The sequence below is a fragment of the Echiichthys vipera genome (assembly GCF_963691815.1).
Source record: "Echiichthys vipera genome assembly, chromosome: 20".
NCBI classification, from domain to species: Eukaryota; Metazoa; Chordata; class Actinopteri; order Perciformes; family Trachinidae; genus Echiichthys; species Echiichthys vipera.
In genome coordinates, this window is record NC_139845.1 from 10907548 (window position 1) to 10929571 (window position 22024).

Consider the following 22024-nt stretch of genomic DNA (forward strand, 5'->3'; position numbering starts at 1 on the left):
CCACAATCTCTGTGGTACTGTAAATGTGTGCGTCTCACCTGCAGTGGAGTCGAAGGTTGCATACCAATCTGACTTTCCGATTTTTTTTGTTGCGACGGGTTGTCAATCACTTGATCTCCTTTCTCTCCGGCAGAGCAGAAAAAAAGAGAGACAGAAAGAGAGGGAGAGTGAAATTTTGTCTTTTTACCACCCAAGTTCACTCTTAATAGCACACTGCGTAAACTTTCCACCCCTTTCTCTTCTCCTCAATATGTTTTTTCTGTGCTGCTCAACCTTTTGTTCCATCCATTTTTTAATGAATCCCACAAAGTTGACATAGCTTCTTATCTTTGTCTGTGATCTCTCTCTCACACACACACACACACACACACACACACACACACACACACACACACACACACACACACACACACACACACACACACACACACACACACACACACACACACATACATACACGCACACACGCACACATACGTGCATACACACACACACACACGCATGCACACAATCATCGTAGGCTCAGGGAAAGACTGAGTCCTTCAGTTTTTTCTGCTGTTTTTGTGTTTTAACAGAAAATGAATCTGCTACCAAATCACTGTGAGAGGAAACGGGAGGAGGAAGGAGTGAAAGTGATGGAGGCAAAGGGATTGTAAAAACAGTATGAGAGTTAAAGCATCACGAGAAAGTTTGTGTTTGTTGAAAATCACCATTTGGAATCACATTCGACCCAGGGTACAAGAAATTGTCTCTTGTATCCAAGACAGTGTGTGCGCGTGTGTGTGTGAGTTTTTATTCATCTGCTTTGAAATAAGTGTGAGAGGAAACTGGAGAGAAACACAGGGAATGTGGGAGGTGTGTGACTTTAACTAATATTAATGGGTGGGAAAAGGGCAATTTTACCCGTGTGCCATGGATTCTGAGGAAAGGAGAAATTGGGAAGCCTCCATAAGTTATGTGTAATCAGCAATGAACACTAAGCAGCAAGTGGCCTGACAAGCCAATCAAATTGAATATTCTTTTGTAATCACACTGACAAAGGTTTGAATGCACGTGATGTAATAGATTGTTAGATTTGTTTAAAGTTTTATTCACTTGAAATGAGTGGCATGTGTGGTGGTTAGCACTGTCGCCTCACAGCAAGAGGGTTCCCACGTTCATAATACACATTTCGATCATATCACACACACCACATTATTTAATATTTAGTATAGTTCAGCGTAATTAATATTTTCGATTCAGTTTTATAGTCTGCAATTTTGTATCTTTGAGTCTTATTCATACATATGTGTATGCTGTTATATATTGTTATATTTGCTGTTGTTTATAGTTGTTATTATTATAGCAAATTAAATTAATATTACATATACAAAGTTAGGTGTTTAAAATTGTTGTTATATTTGCTGTTCGTCTGCAGAACTTCATTATCGACTGGGCTTTATTTTGGCAGAGTTTGAAAGCTAATACACTTCCCAATATAATAGCAGTCTTTGCTAAATAAGTGAATTATGCATCAAAAACAACTCTGTTTATAAGTTTTTGTCTCTTTTTCTCTCTGCAGATAGAGAACCTCCAGGATCAGCTGAGAGATAAAGAGAAACAGCTGGGCGGTCTGAAAGACAGAGTCAAGTCTTTACAGACGGATACGTCAAACACCGACACAGCACTGGGAACACTGGAGGAGGCTCTGGCTGAGAAGGTACACATGCACACACACACAGACACACAGACACAGACACAGACAGACACACACAGACACACACAGACACACAGACACACACAGACACACAGACACACAGACACACACACACACACACACACACACACACACACACACACACACACACACAGACACACACACACACACACACACACACACACACACACACACACACACACACACACACGCGGTGGTCAACCTCAGGTTAACTCCGGAGCAAGGTTACATTAATAAAGTCACTATGAGCCGACCACCCACGCAATGACCGAAATAATTCTGGATAAATGGAAATGAACCAATAATCACATTGGCTGTTTCATCATTAAATCATTCACAGCCTGCGTTCATTAAAGATTAGGAACCATCCAACATGCGGTCACATGGTTCAGGTCGATGGGAATACAACCAACAACCACACTGTCGCTGTCTGGGTGTGAACATTCAGGTGCCACAGCCATAAAACAGCTCTGAACCACCTTAACACGGGAACTGAGCCCTGAACCGCCTCTTCCATGATCTGTTATTCTGCACTCAGGACTCAACCCCTGGTTCTGGGAAACCAACCTGTTACACTTACACCAGCAGACCGCTTTAAAGTGTTTGATGAGAATATATTTTCATACTGTAATGCGTGATTATGTTACAGACTCCATCTCCTTTCACACGCACGCCCGCATGCACACACAGGAAACAGGGTTATTAATTGTCCTGTGACTAATATCCAGGGTGTCAGCCAGACGTGTGAGTGTTGGCAGGCGGAGGTGGCCGAAGGACTCTTAACTTCACTCATGACTCTCACCAGCTTTCTTTCCTCCCATTTTCATTGTTTTGGTACTTTGTACATCTTTCCTGTCTTCCTTTCTATATTTCCATCCACCTGCTTGCTTTCTTTGTTTTTACTCCCTTTCTCTGGAACACACACATTGTTCTGCACTTTATGTTTCAAAGCTGAAGAGTGTTTTGACCCTGTGTCATGTTTTGTTTCATGCTAGTAGTTTTATCTTTGCAAACAAACCTAATAGTGAATATTGACAATCACCTGTTTGTATGTCTATACTTGTGAGGACCCCGCATTCAATGATAATGTGCTTACTGTATTAGCCTCTAAACTCAAACTTGAACCATCAAAACTGCATCCCTAAGCCTAAACCCAACCTCAGTTTTAAATCGAGCTAAAATGATTAATTGTTTTATGAACATAAAATGAACTACTATTTAGATAATATACTGTTTATCGTATAAGTCATTTCAGTCAAACATTCTCTGGAACCAGCGTCTCAAATGTCAGGCTTTAACCATCCACTGTTTATATTATTATGCTTCAAATATCTTCAGATTTTTGACAGATTTATGGATATAACAAGCTATTTGAATATGTCAACTTGGATTTTACTGTAGACCAAACGATTAATGGAAATGATTAAAAGAATCGTCAGTTTTAACCCTGAAACAGCTTTTTGAAGAAATGAGGATGGGGCTACCCCCCCCCCCCCCCCACACACACACACACACACACACACACACACACACACACAAAAAATCACTCTCATGCCTTTAAATCGGTCCTCAATACTACTCAACTACAATACAGTAATACACACTTGACAGCAAGGTTAAACTCTTTAGGCTTTTTGCGCTGCTTTTATGTGTGTGAACTTTTATACTGGCTGCTGCATTGTTCTATAGCTGGAGAGCGTCAATAGGGTTTTAGTGGTTGTGAATATTACATCTCATGCCAGAACGCATTACGTGTCTCAATTCACTGTTGGCTGTTAGATCTTGTCAAAGCTGCCATGTACATAAAGTTTAATACGCCTGTTATTAGTATAGAAACTTGATATTGAGTGACTGAATAACTGTTGGAGCGTTGACTACCTCTCTCTCCTCTTCTTTCCCTCTCCCTCTCTGTTCTGTATTCTGCTGTCCTCCATCCCTCATTCCTTTTGCCCTCCTCCTTCTCGATGCCCAGGAGCGAATCATCGAGCGGTTGAAGGAACAGCGGGAGAGGGAGGAAAGAGAAAAGGGGGACGAGATGGAGTCCAGCAAGAAGGAGCTAAAGGAGTTGAGGGAGAAAGTCTCCCATCTGCAGGGTGACCTTGCTGACCGTGAGGTAGAAGACACACTCATGCATTTCTATGCTACAAGTCAGAAAAAACTCACCCTCTGTGTTCATGTCAAGAAAATGTGATTGATCGCTCACTGTAGAGCAGACCTCGGATCATCCCAAGGTCCTCGTGCTGAAGGACAACAACGATCAAACAGTCACATTTCCATTTTACACATTTCAACGATATGCTTCACAACCAATGAAAACAGTGATTGGATGTGGATTCTCCTGGCTTCAGCCTTTTTGAGTCATGCAAAACACCAAAGCAGGGGCACAGAGAGAGAGGCAGAGGATGATATAGCATTTTAATGCACTGTCTTTGCTTAAGCCATCCAGCTTCAGCTGCACAACCAGAAGGAAAGTTACAATTAACCACTTCCACAAAACAATGTGTTTTAAAGGTCCCATATTGTAAAAAGTGGAAATTTTAGTAAGTTTTTGATCATAAGCAAGTTGAAATGTGTTTTTTGAACATTAAAGTATGTAAACATGATCTAGTAGAAACCCAAAACACAAGTGGGAATATGATAATGCGCATAATATGGGACCTTTAACACAAATATCCAACGGGACACATAAGCAGGTCTAAGCCTAGTTTTAAGAAGTAATTCTTTATATAATAATTATGTCCATACCAATCGTAAAACCAAACCACAGATGAAACCTTGACCTGATGCTAAACCAGAACCAAACAATAAACCAAATTCAGCTCTTTACAACATTATGACTGCAAAGATGTCTGATGCACTGCTTATTTCAAGAGTGTACATTAAAATGTTTTGTAAACATACAAAAATAACAGTACACTGAGTATTGTTATATTCCCCATTCCTTCCCTCCAACCCCATCCCAAGTTAATAAAAAACCCACCACAAAACAAAACTTAAAAGCAAACAAACAAAAATTAAACTGCATATGAAGTGCATTTTATCTTCTAAGTCTGAAAGAAGATACACTTAATTAGCTTCTTGCAGAGAGTTACATGAGAAGATCAATACCACGATTGATATGAAAATATGAAGCTAGGGCCAGAAGGTGGTCCCCATAAAACCACAAATCAACACTGTAACATTTCCGTTTCTTTACGGCTTAAACAGACAAGACACAGTGTTAAATATTGATCCTTAGAGGTGATGGGAGGCAGATTTTACAGCTTCATATTTGGGGTACAGTCATAACTTTTCTTTTGAAGGGGGAAATACGTACTAAAATCAAATGCACACACGCTGTTGTGAAAAGTCCTTTATGGCTTTTTTTTTACTGTGACTCTTTAGTTAGTTTTAGAGATTGTGGGGTCATAAAACCTGTTTTAGTCCCATTATACAATTTGAGATATACATGGGAAAACTCATGGAGAAAACAAGCATTCCTTTCTACGGTGCTAAACGCAGATGTGGGGTTAGCCTGACAACAGCAATATATATGTACCTAAATATAATCAGAGTAAGCATTAAGGTTTCTCTGACCAAAGCCCAGTCAAACATGGTGATCCGTAGTCTGGAGTTGGTATTGTCAGTCAAGGGTAAAATTACATGTCTGAGTGTCTCCCCTTCTGGTCCTGTCGGTTTCTCTTTCACTGGCCCTACCAAAAGAGGAAAAGACCAGAAAAGAAAGGGAGAGAGACTTCACGGATGGAGGGATTGAGCTGGAAGAGTGAGAAAAAGAGACAGGTCATGGGAAAAGGTTTTAAAGAACAAGAGTCTCTTTCCATCCTTAAAGGGACATTTAAGTTTCACACAACTTGGATTTTATATTTGTCACATTAATCATCTTTCCTGTTGGTATTAATAACATTGTGCTCACCAGGGTAATTGTTGAGAACTGGGAACTCAGTGGCATTGCTGACCACACACGTTTATAACAAACCCCCATATTGGCCAAACGTATTTGCTGTAGTTGTGCTCACAACATTTTACTATGCAATCAGGGATTATAACCAGCATTTCATGTCTGCTCTCTTTTAGATTTACTTCCCAAAACAGTTTAGAACATTTCTAAAGTCCCTCAAGTTCCCTTCAAGAGCCTCTCCTGATTTACTAGAGCTTAAATTTCCTTGAACTGACTTTCATTTCTTCAACAAATGTTTTTCTTACCTTTTCCTTCACTGTATTGCTTTTTATACACCAAATTGTTTTTTTTAAACTTTTCTCTGTTATAACTTTTTACTATACTGCTTTTATGAAGCACTGTGCAATGTGGATTTATGAAAGCGCTCTGATAATGAAAATTATTATTATTAATAATAAGTACAGTGTTATCTTATCTGGTAGAACAGATTGTCAAATATACAAAAAAAGATTTTAAAAGCAGGTTTGGCAAGGCAAGGCAAGGCATCTTTATTTATATAGCGCATTTCACTCCAAGGCAACTCAATGTGTTTTACATAAAGACAAAACATTTTTTTAAAACAGCATAAGAACAAAAAACACAGTTAAAAGCAAGAGCAAAGAAGAATAAAAAGTAAAAGAAAAGAAAATAGATAATGTTTAAAGTGATTAATAAGAGCTCAGCTATGAGCACATGAAAGGAGAAATGTTTTTAACCTGGATTAAAAAAGTGCTCACATTTGGGGCTGGTTTCAGTTCTGATGGTAGTTTGTTGCATTTGTGTGCAGCATAACAGCTAAATGCTGCTTCACCATGTCTAGTTTGAACTCTGTGCTCCACTATCTGACCTGAGTGCAGATCTCAGAGCTCTACTGGGTTTATACTCTACTAACATGTATTCTGGACCAAAACCACTCAGTGATTTGTAAACCAGTAGCAGAACTTTAAAATATATTCTGTAGCTGACTGGGAGCCAATGTAAGGTCTTAAAAACTGAGGTGATGTGATCTGAACTCGTTAAAACTCGAGCTAGGTTAGTGACAATACTGTTGATGACATGCGGCAGCTTCAGCAGAGCTGCTCAGTGTCTAGAACTAACAAGTTGTAATGTTGACTTTATTCCTAATCACTCGCTCTCCGTTATATATTTTCTTTCCTTTCAGACTTCAGTGTTGGATCTGAAGGAGAAGGCTTCCTCTCTGGCTTCCTCTGCTCTGAAGAAGGACAGCAGGCTGAAGAGTCTGGAGATCGGCCTGGAGCAGAAGAGAGAGGAGTGCGTCAAACTTGAGAACCAACTCAAGAAGGTCAGCTGTCTGGCAGTACAACACGGACATACTGTACCACTCACTAAGATACTGACAAGAATGACTAAAGTAGAAAACCTGCTTCTGGTACACATTTAGTTTTGACTCAAGGTGCCAGAGCATGAAACCGAGATGGTGTGGGTTGCTTAAATTGGCATCCGTACTTAAACTACTTTTGGACAGGTGCACTAAATTCAGTTCAATTTTAAAGAGGTTAATGATGCTATTATCTACAATTAGCAACTGAAAACATTAATTATATGAATCACAGCTGTGAAAAATACACTCAGTTCAGACAGAAACACAACAAATGGGTGATTTTAAACTAAGGAACACCATGTCTCTTTCTCCCCTTCCTTGTTTTCCCTCAACTGTGTGTGTGTGTGTGTGTATGTGTGTGCGTGTGTGCGTGTGTGTGTGTGTGTGTGTGTGCGTGTGCGTGTGCGTGTGCGTGTGCGTGTGCGTGTGCGTGCGTGCGTGTGTGTGTGTGTGTGTGTGTGTGTGTGTGTGTGTGTGTGTGTGTGTGTGTGTGTGTGTGTGTGTGTGTGTGTGTGTGTGTGTGTGTGTGTGTGTGTGTGTGTGTGTGTGTGTGTGTGTGTGTGTGTGTGTGTGTGTGTGTGTGTGTGCATATCACATATTATCTCCCACACAACAGTCCATAAAATAGTGTGTGTGTGTGACGGCTTGCTGACAGCCTTACAGTCATTTTCACAGAGTGGAGAAGACAGCACTACCGCACCCTGAATGTGTATAAAGTGTGTGTGTGTGTGTGACATAGAGAAAGAATGAGAGAGAATGTGCATGAAGGTGTCAGTGGATCTCTGGTGTTTCTCTCATCAGGTTTAATTTCTTAGTGTGTGTGTGATTTGAGTGACATATGACACTGCATGTGAAGGTTCTTTTTACCTTTTTATTTCTCTCTCTCTTTCGCTCATTTTCTCTCTCTTCCCTCCTTCCAGATCTTATAATATCTTCAGACACCAAACATTTCCTCTCCACATAAAGACCTGTTAAAACTGCTGTTCGCTTCCAAAACTAATAGGGTTTATGTATTGTGTGACCAAGGCGTACACACACACACACACACACACACACACACACACACACACACACACACACACACACACACACACACACACACACACACACACACACACACACACACACACACACACACACACACACACTCACACACACACACAAATCTGTCCCAAGAGCAACATTTGCTTCTGGGAAATGCACACAGCTGTTCTAACCTCTAAGCTGGTAATAACTTGTTTTTTTTTTGTCTTTGTTTTATTTCACTTATTTATTTTTCTCGTCTTGGGCGTGTTCTGTGTAGCTGAGCAGAACAGCAGAAAGGAGAAAGCCACTGGAACTCGGTTTAATTGGCTTTCTACTTTACTCACCTTTTTATGCTTGTGCTGATCTCTACATAAATCAGCATTATGTGCCTTTGCGTGTCGCATGTGTGGAAACTAGCTCAAACCCAAGACACCAGCAGTGAGCCAGACTAAAACGCTTTGACCTAAGTAACATACTGTAACTGAAAAACACATTTATTTATTACTTAGGAACATTCTGAGATTATATATTTCTCTAATACTTTGCGTTATCACCAGATATGTAGAAAACTAATCTTAAGGCTCATGTGTTCTTTGTGTTAAGTCCTAATTAGCAAATGTTAGCATGTTAACCTGCTAATCTAAGATGGTGAACATGGTAAACATACTAACCGCTAAAAATCCACATGTTAACATCGTCGTCACTGTGAGCATGTTAGCATGCTGACGGTAGCATTTAGCTCAAAGCACCGCTGTGCCAAAGTACAGCCTCACAGAGCCACGACTGCGGCTAGTTGTTTCCTAATATTTACTGAAAAATATGCCCAGCCGATCAGTTCAAACTAATTTCCACCATCATTATATGTCCCCCACACATGAACCCTTAACACACATGTTGTTATTGGCAATTCATTTTTAGTTTGACCCTGAATGGTGGTTGCCTAATTTTAAAAGCTAACACTCTGTTTATTTATAATAATTAATTTCTGTTCCAGGCTCAGAGTGCAGCGTCAGATTCCCAGGCCAGCACTGAACTCTCCGAACAAATCTCCTGTCTGGAGGAGGAAGTGACCCGGCACAAAGAGGAAGCTGGGAAGGCCCAGTCCGAGGTGGAGCGGCTTCTAGAGATCCTGAGGGAGATGGAGAATGAAAAGAATGACAAGGAGAAAAAGATCCACGAATTGGAGAGGTGAGAAAGCAGGATAAAGAGTTGTATTTATGCAAAGCGATGACAAAAAAACTTTTAGAAACTGAATTTCTAAAACATTGCTGCACTTTCCTCTTTCTTCTACTAACCTAAATCAGTCGAAGACAACCAAGCCTGTTTAATTGATCGTCTAATTTATGATTTTGATCTATGGTAATCTTCCCTGTGGTACTTATCCAATAGTCTTCCCTTTTTTCTCACCCCTTTCTCTCCCTTCTTTCCTCCCCTTTTCCTCCTCTATTTCGGCTTTTCGTCTCCTGTCATCACACATCTTTTCTTATTTTACAATCTTATCATCGTACCTTAATTCACGTGTGTTCGCATAAATGTGATTCTACACCTGCGTGAGTGCGTTTGTTTGTGCTTGTTTGTTTGTGCGTGTGTGCGTGTATGTGTGTGTGTGTGTGTGTGTGTGTGCAAACCCATCACATCCCAGTATTCCCTCTGCCTCTCATCTGTGGCGTTCTCAGCAGTCGCGAAAACAGGCACCTCCCCCTGCTGCCTCTCAGCAGCCAATGGGGGGGCTGGTGTGGGACTACCTCGGCACGTGAGTGGCTGGAGGCCCTGTCAGTCAATTACACAGATGCACGACGAAACTCACTTTGCTTGTAGAAGGAAGGGATATGAGAGCACTATGAGGGCCACCACTCCCACGTGGAAAAGTTATGTGATTTGATGCGTGAACATTTTTTTTTAACTTAATATATTTGAACATCCTTTAATTTGAGTGCATCATTGAACTCTGCTAAATTAAAATGGACATTTTATAGACAACAAGATACAAATACTATAAACTAATGAGCAGATTAGTTGATAATGGCCGCTAGCAAATTAAAATAAAATTTAAAAAAAAAGTTTTACAAGCCTTTTCCACATGGGACAGAGCTGAGTATGTTCACTAATAATCACAATCAAAGAGTTGCAGCATTGCTTCATCAAGCCTCGCTTATACGGCTTATTTGGACAGTTCACAGAATGAAACAAATACCCCTAAGGGTCAGTTACTGGCAGGAGTTGCTCTCGCACATCTGTGCATCGGCAGACGTTTTTCTCCTCAGTTATACAGCAGTATGACAAGCCAAACTGCTCCCAAAAGTTTGTAAAATGAGGGCACAGTTTGGCAACACAGTCTCCGCTGTACAGCCGAAACCCTTTGAGCCGATATTCCTGTCAATGATGCAACTCTTTCATTTAGTGGCTCTGTTTTCACGCTTCACTTTTGTTTAACTTTCAGCCGAGGATGCCTGAGATGCAGTTTAACCCACTCTTTTTCTTTCATTAGGAGTCGGGAAAGAAAGTTCACTCGTTTTTTTTTTGTATGTCCTTTATGCTAATAGGAATGGTTTGTCTGTTTCTAACTACTTTTCTACCTGTTTGTGTAATTTCGCTTAACCTGTACGCTTCTAAGTCTTTTATGTGTGCCTCTGTGAGCTATACTGTATCTACTGTACCTCACAAACTATTCTTTAACCTATATCTGTCTTTTTATTCTGATTGATGATCTGCCTGCCTTCCTGCCTGCCTGCCTGCCCGCCTCTATGTTTACCTGTCTCCCTGAGTATCTGTTTCATTCTGTTGCTTGTGTGTCTGTTTACGAGTATTACTCTATGAAGAGGACTACATAAAACAGTAAATTAACAAAAATGACCACTTAATCTGGCCCTTTTTCTTTATCTCATTGCTGACAGTTAGCTAATAAAAAAGTAATTAAAGTGTACTTAAATGTATATTTTAGTGAAAGTAGTGAGGTAAGTGAAGTTTGTCTTTGATGTTAAGACAGGTCAGAGCTCTCTGTGATTATAAAAACTGGTCTGACTGTTTTTATGCCTCTCGATGCCTTTGATTTCTGAACTATCAGGATTTCTGTCTGCGCCTTTTCTCTTCCTGTCTCTTTAATCTTTTCCTCCAGTTTCTTCCTTGGGCACCATATCTCTACCCACTCCCACTCTCTCTCTCTTTCTGTCTGTGTGTTTAGTAGTTTGACTCTAAGACTAATGGTTGTTAATGATTTTAAGGAGATTCAATGTTTCCTCAGTGTCTCTGTCTGGCTAGTAGAAATACTAGACTATTAATAATTCAGCACCTGCTGACTTCAAACTAGTTGGTTTTGAGTGTGTGTGTGCATGCGCGTGGATGCGCGTGTGCGTGCGTGCGTGCGTGCGTGCGTGCGTGCGTGCGTGTGTGCGCTGTTTAGTCTGCCAGTAGCCACAGATGCAGATTTACAGCATTAGCTTTGTGGACAACATTGTAGTGTAACTTAATAACCATTCAAAAGAGATGCAGATGGATGAACATGGGTGATTTTTTTAAGATCTTGATGATGTTTCTTTCTCCCCGTGGATTACAATAAAATAAAAGCATCCCTGCAACTGATATTTAATATCTGAGCTTCGCAGGCTCCTCTTAGGAAACAGAAAAAGTATTAAATCTAGGTTTAGTGCCGTACATTTGAGAACAGTAACAATTAAAATTAAGTAGATTTTTTTAGAGGAAATCTAACTTTCCTTTTACACACTGGCACACACAGAGTCATTATGACTATGAAGTACCGTGTGGTTTGTAGAGGTTATATTAGTGCATGTAAGGAAGTATGATACTTTTTCATCTTAGCATTAAGTGGTTGCGTTTAGCTGTTAGATGTTAGATGATGAGGAAAACTATCCCTGGCTAAATTGAGGCTGTGGTTAAGTGTTAACATTGTGGAGCACAGTCATGAAAAGGGCAGGACTAAAGCAATCATCCCTATGTTCCCAAGGTCTTATGTCTCTTAATAAAAACTACTATTGTAAGAGATTGGTATGGCCTAGCCTCGCAGTTCAAATTGCAAAAGCACAAAGGGATATATGAGTGTGTTAAATGCAGTTTGAATAGTAAAAATCAGTTCAGCCGCTGTCAGCGTCTATAGAAGAAAACACCGTGCCCACAATTTTGAGGGCATAGGTTTAAAGGAGCCTCACATCAGTAGGCTGTAGGTGAGCAAGTTCAAAGTCCTTGATTTAAGACCAAAATAGTCAAGAGCAAACTTTTGCAAAACATTTCTAGCTGAGAATTGTTTATTTTACCGCCTAAAATGGGGGTTGTCACTGACAGATTTTGTCAACTGTAACTAGCCAGCTAATAGAGATAATGTTAGCTTTATGAATTTGCTTTAAAAATGAAATCAGGCTGACTTTTATGTTGCTATCATTTATTACTAGGATATTGTAAAAAGATTCTCTTGAATATGCAGTTGATAGAAGTAAAATATGGGATAAGACTGTTTTCATATGCTACTGTAGGTACTGAACTAGTTAGTTGGACACGCTAACGATTGCAGTTTACTTTGGAATAGACAAACACACTTTTAAATACATTTCTTACATTTTCTAACACTGGCTCTTGTGGTTTTTGGTTTTGGAAAGGCTAAAAAAAACACCTGCCGTGCTTAGTTACGGTTGCTAACGTTTGATTGGATAATCAGGGTTCGGGGTTAAGAGTTAAGTGAATCGTGAATTGGTATGATCTTTATTTTTCCCTTTTGTGTTAGTTCCTAGTCCTGCCTTAAACACTACAGCCAAGGTACCATTGAGATGTTTCAACCCAACTGCTCTTTTTACTGGCTGCTCACAGATATTTGTAAAAATATTTGGAAAGCCACGGATTAACAAACGTTCCCTGTTTAAGATTATCATAATATATTCAGTAACAAGACTCTATTGAACCCGCAAGCACTGACCCTGTAACATAAAGTGTACTAATACTGACATAGTCCCAGGGCTGCCTATCCCTGCTGTGAATTCTAAGTCTTAGCCTCCAGCTAACAGGTACGTCAGAGGAGGATACATTTGCCTGTGGCCAACGTAGCTTGGCACTACGGCTAACCCTAGGCTCGAGTGAGCAGCAAGAACATTACTAATGAAAAGATCAGATGTGGGTTAAACAAGGTCAAAAATCAATCCTTCTCTTCCCCCTCTAGTTTAAATCCAGCTGGTACCAGGTTATTTATTTCAGTAACTAAGATGGTAATTGGAGCAGACTCAGTGACTTCACACTGAGGGGAAATGGAGCTGAAAATCTGGCCTGATGGCCAAAATAAAGGATTTGGATAGAAGAGTGGAAAACAGAGAGAGGGCAAGTAAGAGGAAAAGGAAGGTAGTGGTGGTGGTGGAGGGAGAAAAACAAGGAGAAAGAAATGAAATAACGGGTGGAGACAGCGAGGGAAAGCAAAGAAGACGAGACAACACGGTGGAGAGAACAAAACAGAAAATGAAACTGACAGAAAAGACTGGAAAGGGAAGGTTTACAGAGATGTAGAGTATAAATCTGAGTAATGGGAAATTAGAGAAGTTTATTGCGTGTTATATTGTTCTGTAATGGACAATTTGTCTCTGGCACGCTGTCGTTAGCGTGCGTTCCCAGGCATAAGCTCACCCTGGAGTTTGGGCTTTGTCAGTTTAACCAAACACATGAGGAGTGATTGTGTGGTATTCTTTTGGGGTCAACCAATTTAGGAAGTGAATTTTCTTCAAGTTTCATATCTTAATGATTACATGCCATATGCCTTTTTGTGGAAACCACAAATCCACGAGCAGCGTACTTTTCAAGTGGCCCCTGCAGGAAGCAAAAGACGTCGTCTGCGATATAAAAACCGCAGGACAGGAAATAATAATTTATAGTGAGCGCGTTCTCAGCTCATGCTTTGATTGGCTAATTGCTCGCTTTCCATGGTTTGTGATTGCAGTTTTTTGTGTGTGTGTGTGTGTGTGTACGTGTGTGTGTGCGTGTGTGTGCGTGTGTGCGTGTGTGCGTGTGTGTGTGTGTGTGTGTGTGTGTGTGTGTGTGTGTGTGTGTGTGTGTGTGTGTGTGTGTGTGTGTGTGTGTGCGTGTGCGTGTGCGTGTGCGTGCGTGCGTGTGCGTGCGTGCGTGCGTTTGTGTACCCATAAATGTTTAGTAGAGGTCCTGTGAGGTGAGCAGGCCTCTCGTAACCCCCAAAACTGTGCCGACTACGTTAAACCTGCCTGTCTGTCTGCCTGCCTAGCTGTTCGCTTAGTCATGCCTGTCTCCCTGTTTATGTGTCTGCCTGCTGTATCTCTGTGGTTAATTATGTCTCTGTAGCTGTCTCTCTGTCAGTTTCTGTCATTTCTTCTCACTTTGAAGAGTGATCAAGCTGGCTAACCTAGCACTCAACTCCTGTCTTCCCTCTCACCTTTCCCTCGCCTCCTCTTTCTCTCTTTCCCTTTCTTTTATCTTTACAATGCAACACTGTCTCCTGCTCTACCCAGTCTTGCCTCAAGGTTAGTAACGCATGCCTATTTTTCCTCTTCCGTCACCATCTCTTGTCTCTCTCATCGCACTCTCCTTCATTGTCATACTTCTTGTCCTTGCATCGGGGCGTTCTCTCATCTCTTTCACTCTGTCATATACTCTGTTTTTTATCATTCTCCTCGTGTCGGTCTGTCTTTGAAGGAGACACCTTGACTTTCACTCTGCTCTATTTCTCTGCCACACCGCTGCTTATTTGAAGAGGAAACATAATGGTTTCTTCCTTGCACCATCCATTATAGTCTGGCCTTGAAAATAGCACTAAGTTCAAACTTAAAGCTACCACAGCAAACAAGAAAAATGTTCAAGCAGTGTATCACCATCATTAAGTTGGACAACTTTGAACTTTTGCTCAGAGTTCTTCTAACTACTGTTGGGTTTCTGACTTTGTGGCTTTTATATCAAAATCACTCCACATTTTGTCCCTGTCATTTGTTAAACACTCCAGACACTATTGTGAATGTTCAACCAATATTTCCAGGTCCTTTACGGTCTGGCCAGGTTGCCAAGCAATCAGCAGAGACGCCAGGAAGTCGCTGCCCCTAGCCAAGAAATAGTGCGGCAAATAACTGCCAGTAAACAGCAACTTTGGATATAACATGTTGATTAGTGAATGTTGCAGGTGCTGCTAGGTGAATGTTTTATCTTTGGATTAAGAATTCTTCAAACATACGACTACATACGTTGTCTGTTCCTACACTCTAATGCAACCCCTAGAAGTGTTTTCCCAAATCAGCACCCCTATCAGTGGAAGGAGATCAGTACGTCCTTATACTGTACCTAAACACAATAGTTGTTTTTTTCAAAGATTTGTTTGGCCTTTGTATGCCCTTATTAGTTAGAACAGCTGAAGATTGACTGGGAAAATAGCAAAGAGAGAGGGGTGGCATGCAGGAAAGGGCCGGAGTTGAACCCTGGGACGCTGCAGCGAAGACTTTTAGCCTGTGTATATGTGACGCCTTCTCTAACCACTGAGACACTGAGTACCTTAACTGTTTCAGTTTTAAACATGTGTTTAATGTTGTGACACAGACGCAGTTTGGTTAGATTTAGGCAACAAAAACGACTTGGTTAGGTTCAGGAAAAGATTGTTTTTTGGGTTGCTGGGTTGTTTGTTACATAACTTCAGCTCTTTACCTACGTAAGTATGTGACGTAATAAGCTGCTTTTACAAACATCCTATGGGATCCTTTTTGGGGGAGGGCAGACAGTCTCCTTTGGACATAGCCAGGCCAGTTGTCTGCCCGTTTCCAGTTTTCATGCTATGCTAACTGGCTGCAGCTTCATATTTAACATTACTCTTGTTGAAAACGTCAATAAGTCCAACTTTTTCTGTAAGTATGGCACCATAAATCATCATCTAAAGCTTCCTTTTTCTTCTTCGACTTTTAAATATTCCTATGTGCACTCAGGAGGTGACTCCGTAATGAGATTTCAGCATGCAAAACCAAAAAGTCTGAATTTGGTCTTTTTTAACAGCCATATCAAAGTCATATTAATATGTCTCTGACCTACACTTTTCTGATGGACCACATAATAACCACTTATCCCTTCTGTTTCCTGCATAACTCTGGTGGTCTGAGTGTTTTGTGCGCCGTGCTCTGCTGTAAAGGTCTCCCCGGTGCCAGCTGCTTCTTTGCTCTTTCTTTCTGTTTCAACTTCCAGAGCCACTGTTCCCCTGCCGTCATGTCGGCTTTTTCATCGCTGTTGTTCTGGTGTTTTGTGATTCAACTCTAGAGGGGGAAAGAACCAAAAGAAAAAAAAAGTTAGCGTTGCCTTGCTGTCTGATGACAGAAGTCTTCTTTTTCTTCTTTTGTCCTTTTTTTTTCTTGTCTTGTCTTTATTTCTTGTTGTTTTGATCTTGAGCTAAGGAACTCCTCATCCACTGCCAAATGTCTGACATCAAGGTTTCTGTAGCTTTAAAGGGAATTGTATTGTGTGTGTGTACGTGTGTACGTGTATGTACGTGTATGTGCGCGTGCGCATGTGATCCCTTTGAGGTCCTGTATGACTCTGAGCATTGAGGTCGTGCAGGGATTTGTCAGCTAATGGGCGACAACAAGCAGACACACACGTACACACACGTACACACACACCAACACACAGGCCCTTGCACATTGTGTTTTTTTTTGTCTTTCACACACAAACACACATGCAAGAAAGACTCTGCCAGCTAATAGGTACGGTAGGTAAGACAACACTTCAGTAGGGGTGGCTGCTGAAAGTTATCTAATTAAAATACCAGCATGCACACACACAAACACTGTTGTAAGTACTGAGGGGAAATGAAAAACACACTTGTAATACTCCGTAATGCTTTGTAGTATTATTGTATGGACCCTTGTGGTCCGTTTCCTTCACAGTTTGAGATCTCACAGACATTTACATATGCCTTTCTCTGCTTCTTTTACCTTATTAAAACTCAATATGTAGACGTAGAAGTATTAAATTGGTAACCATCTGCTTTGCCAAAAAATCAGCTTGCACATATGGTGAAGGCGTTGCATTTATTTATAACACATATGTATTCATTATGTTTGCCAAAAAGTAATTTGCAGACAAAGAAATACAGTGTGTTAGCCTACATCGTGACCTTACTTATGATTGGGGTCAGTTAGACCTCTGGTGAACAAACTGTTCAAAAAAACAAACTCCAATGACAGAAATCCAAATAGACTTGTTTAGGATTTGAGAGGAGGATTGCTCAATGAAACATGACGTCAATGCTAGTGCTGCAATGAAGAGTCGATAAATCATTCCAAAGGAAATTGATAAGCAGCCATTTTGATAATCGATTAATTGTTTTGGTCAATTTTTTAAGCAATTGCCTGGTTCAATCATCTTAATTGTGAAGATTTGATGTTTGTTTGTAAAGTGAACCTATTAAGGGTTTGGTCATTAGGACAAATAAAGCAAGTTGTATAAATACATCACTTCAGGCTGTGAGAAATTCTAATGGGTATTTACATTTTTTTCTGACATTGTATGGACCAAATAATGAATCGATTATTAACAAATAAATCAGTACTGAAAACAACCATTAGTTACAGCCCTCAAAATCATGTTTCTAAGTAATTTATATAAAGATGTTGGTAAAGATTCAAAGTCTTCAGAACTCCAAACAACGTTAGGGTTAAATGAATGCTACTGTATTTCACTGTTTTTCATGAATACGGTTAACAACATACTTAAAGAGTTTAGACATAATAATAGTAGTCTTCTTGTTCTCATGTACAATATAATCTGGAGTTAAGATCGAAACATAAATATGAAGCTAAGGAACAGTGTCAGTGTTTTATTCTGGGACTTTGTTGTTCTCCATGTAAAACAAAGCCACAGCCAAGATCAACTCCAGCTCTCTGTCACATTCTTACACTATTACTGCTATCTAAACACTTTCCGTTGAGTTGCATGGTAAGCTCTGAGATCTGGATACATCCAGTAAATATGATTTATTTTCATAAGGACATATGATATTGACGGAGACATTTCATTTTGTCTGCTGTTGTATCACAGTGTTTTTTTACAGCTAGCTTCCAGTAATCCACACTGCAGATGTTTGCACACACACGTGGGTGTTAGTTGCCTTACCTCCTTATTTACCTCACAAATTAGCTGCCTTTCTATACCTCAGGGACTTATCTACAGTCATTTTGCAAACATAAGTATTTCTTTCTTTATTCCTCCAAATGTCCTCCTTGTTCTGTAAGTTTTTCTTCCGCACCAACAGTGTTTTAGATTTTTTTTTTTTATCTTTTATAGTTTTTATGGGCTTAGTAAACCAAACCAATATTTCCTGTATTTTCAAGGGAAATTCTGAATTCCAAATGGGGAAAAGGAAATCCTTGATGTTAATGTTGGATGAACTATGTGCAGTAAACATACATGAGGCCCCAGAGCATTTCTAATCAAATATTTATACAGGACTCCAAATGTAATATTAATATTACCTTAATGTTGGTCCCTGAATATCAGCAGCATGCTAATGAGGGTGGTTAAAAAGTTTTTTATTTTGGAGACTTTGAGGTTTGCTGAAGTTTGAGATTATGTGTTTGTATGTGTTTTCATTTTTACTGCTTGTTGCCAGCACTATTCACTTTTTTATTTTATTTTTTATTTTTACAGCTATTAGTTTTAATGAATGCTGTTATATGTTTGCATGTTTCTTTTATATGTGTGTCTGTGTTTATATATAGCCTATATGAGTGTGTGTATGGTCAGTACATGAAGTTTGAAGTTCAAAGTGCTGTCAGCTAGTGTGTTTAGAGGATGTGCCACCATGTCTTTAGTGTGTATTTCTGTGCAAATGTTGGAAAGTGGACACATGTTGTTATGTTACCTGCAGTTGCATGCACAACTGTGTGTGTGTGTGCGTGTGCGTGTGTTTCAAATATTTGTGTGTGGTCTGACCGAGATTCTAATACAAAGCAGGTTGTGTTTGGAACAGCTGACAACAGCGACTGTGTATGTGTTCATTTGCCCCCCACTATCAGCACAGTTTCGGTAATTTGTGCATTTCCACGGTGTGTCAATGAGTGTATAAACGTGTGTGTGTGTAATTTGTGGGTGTGTGCGGACGTGGTTTCACTGCACATTTGTATGTCTTGTTTACAGCTTTGTGGGTAAAGTGAGCTCTCCTGTGATTCCGCCTCCTCCAGCGGTCCGTAGCAGTTGTTGAAAGTGATTTCAGAGGGAGAGTGAAGGAAGTATTTTACATATTGAAGCAGCTTCAAATGGCCTCCACTGAGCCAAGCCACCGAGTTCACCGAGCAACTTCTGCTGCTTAAAGCAACAAGAGTAATGAAAGTTCTTTAGTGTTTAATTAAATGTGTAGATTCACAACTACATTTAAAACATACTGTATATATTCTTATCACATAAGGTTTGTTAGTCAGCATAGAGAGGAATAGACTAGAAATAATCATAATGTGACACATTATCATACCCCTTAGGGAAATTCGACTTTCTCCTGCCTTTTCCACAACCCTACCTGGCCCACTGGTTCTGGGATCCTTACAAATCCACAGGTTTTGTTTTATAATATATAGTCAACTTTACTTTTTAAAGTCAAGGTATGATAAGATTAAATGCATCTTGGCATGTAGAATATATCCATATGATGCAATTATGTAGCTATTATATTTTTCATCATTTTATTGCAGCGTACAAAAGAAATTGATGGGAGAAATGAAGGAAATTGACACATATGACAAAATATTATACTGATGAGTACTAATTCATAGTGCACAATAAGAGGGTTTTCAAATTATCACCGACTTAAAGGTGGGGTTAACAACATTCAGAACATTGATATTAGCATTAAAGAAATACTTGCTATGTAAAGATATGGTGGCGTAATGGCAGAGGATGAGGATAAAGTAAGACACTCCCTGTGTGTTAGCTTCTCTGTTCTTTGTTTGGATATGCTATTCCCTTCATTTGAAATGGTTGGCCCTCCCAGTTTCATCCTCGCTTCGTGTTCATGTCCCCATTGCTGCTTCTGTCTCAGCCGCCTCCATGTTTGCTTGTGACCTTAAGGGATGAGAGCCATGTGCAGCCATTCCTGACCCAGACTGGTGAGAGCCTCGTGGAGGCAATCCCAACCCAGAGTGAATTTTGTAGTTTTCTCATGTATCGCACCTTTAAGGTGTTACCTTATGTGTTATTCATATCATATGATGTGTGAATTGACAAGTTTCTAATCATTTTAACCCCAGTTAGAGACAGAGAAGTCTTTAAAAGCATGCATATATATATACTATTGATTTCATGTGGGCAGATTTTATATCAGCGGCAAGTTATAGCATTACCAGCTGATAAAAAAAACACTTCACTATCATAGATAATTCAAGTCATGGCAGATTAGATTTGCAGATGGTAAGATGGTAATTAGGAAGATGGAAAACAGAAAATTTGGCAAATGAGAAGTTTGTGATTGTTGCAGTAGCCTGTGATCCATGTTATTTTTTCAAGAGGGGTCACGGGAAAGGTAAAGCACAGGAGATCTAAGTGACAAAAGAGGGAGTGGAAAGAATCAGGGAGAGGAAGGAGAGAAGAAATGGTCCATGGTCTGATGAAAATATTTCATCCAAAGGAAAGAGTAATGTTGCATTTGGAGAGGGAGTGAGTGTGTAGAAGACTGAGAGGAAAGGGGGGCAGTGAGGCGAAGTACATTTGTCCTTGTGCATTCTGATGCAAATAAATGATTGCTTCCCATGTAAATGATTATAATGCAACACACACAAAAAAAATGGGCGAATAAGTGGAGCGAAAGATCAGTGTAGGTTTTAGTGAGCAAGAAAATTCCAATGAGAGGAGGAGGTCGCTGTGGTCTGATGCAAATGTGTGATAGTTACCCATGAAAATGATCTATGTGCTGAAAAGTGATACAGACAAACAAGTGGGGTTTGAGCAAAGCAAATGATTAGCATTAGCAAAAGGGCAAAGAGAGGGAGGGTAAGTGGGAACTGAGTGTTGAGTCAATAGGAAACATTGCAAACTAAGAATCTATTCCACATTCACATACACTCACATGCATGAAGTAAATGTAGCATGAAGGGGGGAAACCTCAGAGAGCTAACCAGATGGTTGGAGCTTCCTGGAAACCCTCCAATAGGAACATTCCTGCCTGTTTATGACCTGTTGCGTACTCACACAGGGCGTAAAGCACAAAATTAATCCCAAATATTCAAATATATACCACATTTGGGGCGCAAACTTAAATCAGGAGGGAACAAAGGACACAAAAAGCACCATAATGAATCTGACTGCATGCTTACTTCATCTGCTTTCCTGTTTTTAACATTTGAACCCATTTTGGATGCGATAATGATGCAATATGGTGCACATGTAGGCCTTTAAAATGCACACCCAAACCATACAAGGCAACACATGTACACACGCAGCTTAGCACGCTGATTATTATTCTGTGAGGAGCTCTGAATGCCCAGGTGCTGCGGAGCAGTTCTGGCCCTGTCGGCGCATTTCAATTTTTCTTCCAACTTCCCAAATTTCTTTGGAAGGTTTGGAATTGGGCCCCCTGGACCTTTTAGCGAACACGTAGAGGATTTTATGTTACCATCCTCTGCCAATATAATTTCTCAACTTTTCTGGCAGGGATACTGATGTAAAAGCCATTTGATGGATTACCCCCATTATTTAAGGTTAGTTAAGCAGATAGTTTATGGCTTAGATAGACAAAAAAGATGAAAGCGGGAGGGTGTTAAAATATTTCAACATTAGAATATGTATATCACTCTTGATGTAAACAAATAAACTCTATCCTCTTATGGCTTCAGGCAGAAGATCGTACTCAAAGGAATAAAGTAGTGGAAATAAAGTGAGTGAAACAGCATACAGTGAGATCATAGCGTTGCAAACGCATGGATTTCGAGGGATTTTTATTTAAGTGTGTTCGTATGACGTACTTATTCAAAGTCAGTGTATAATGTATTGTATGTACTGGTGTGGATGGGGGCAGCAGCTAATTTAACCA

At 40.1% G+C, this 22024-nt stretch overlaps 1 protein-coding gene across 2 annotated transcripts in view; it reads left to right on the plus strand.

Annotated features, from left to right (window-relative positions):
- Positions 1–22024, plus strand: part of LOC310962762 (ELKS/Rab6-interacting/CAST family member 1-like) — a 140804-nt gene that overhangs the window by 39181 nt on the left and 79599 nt on the right. For both annotated transcript variants that reach the window (XM_083935324.1, XM_083935325.1), the window contains 4 exons: positions 1562–1699; positions 3690–3830; positions 6817–6957; positions 9017–9210. In XM_083935324.1, the coding sequence (XP_083791450.1) occupies positions 1562–1699; positions 3690–3830; positions 6817–6957; positions 9017–9210 (614 nt within the window). The remainder of the gene's footprint in view (positions 1–1561; positions 1700–3689; positions 3831–6816; positions 6958–9016; positions 9211–22024) is intronic.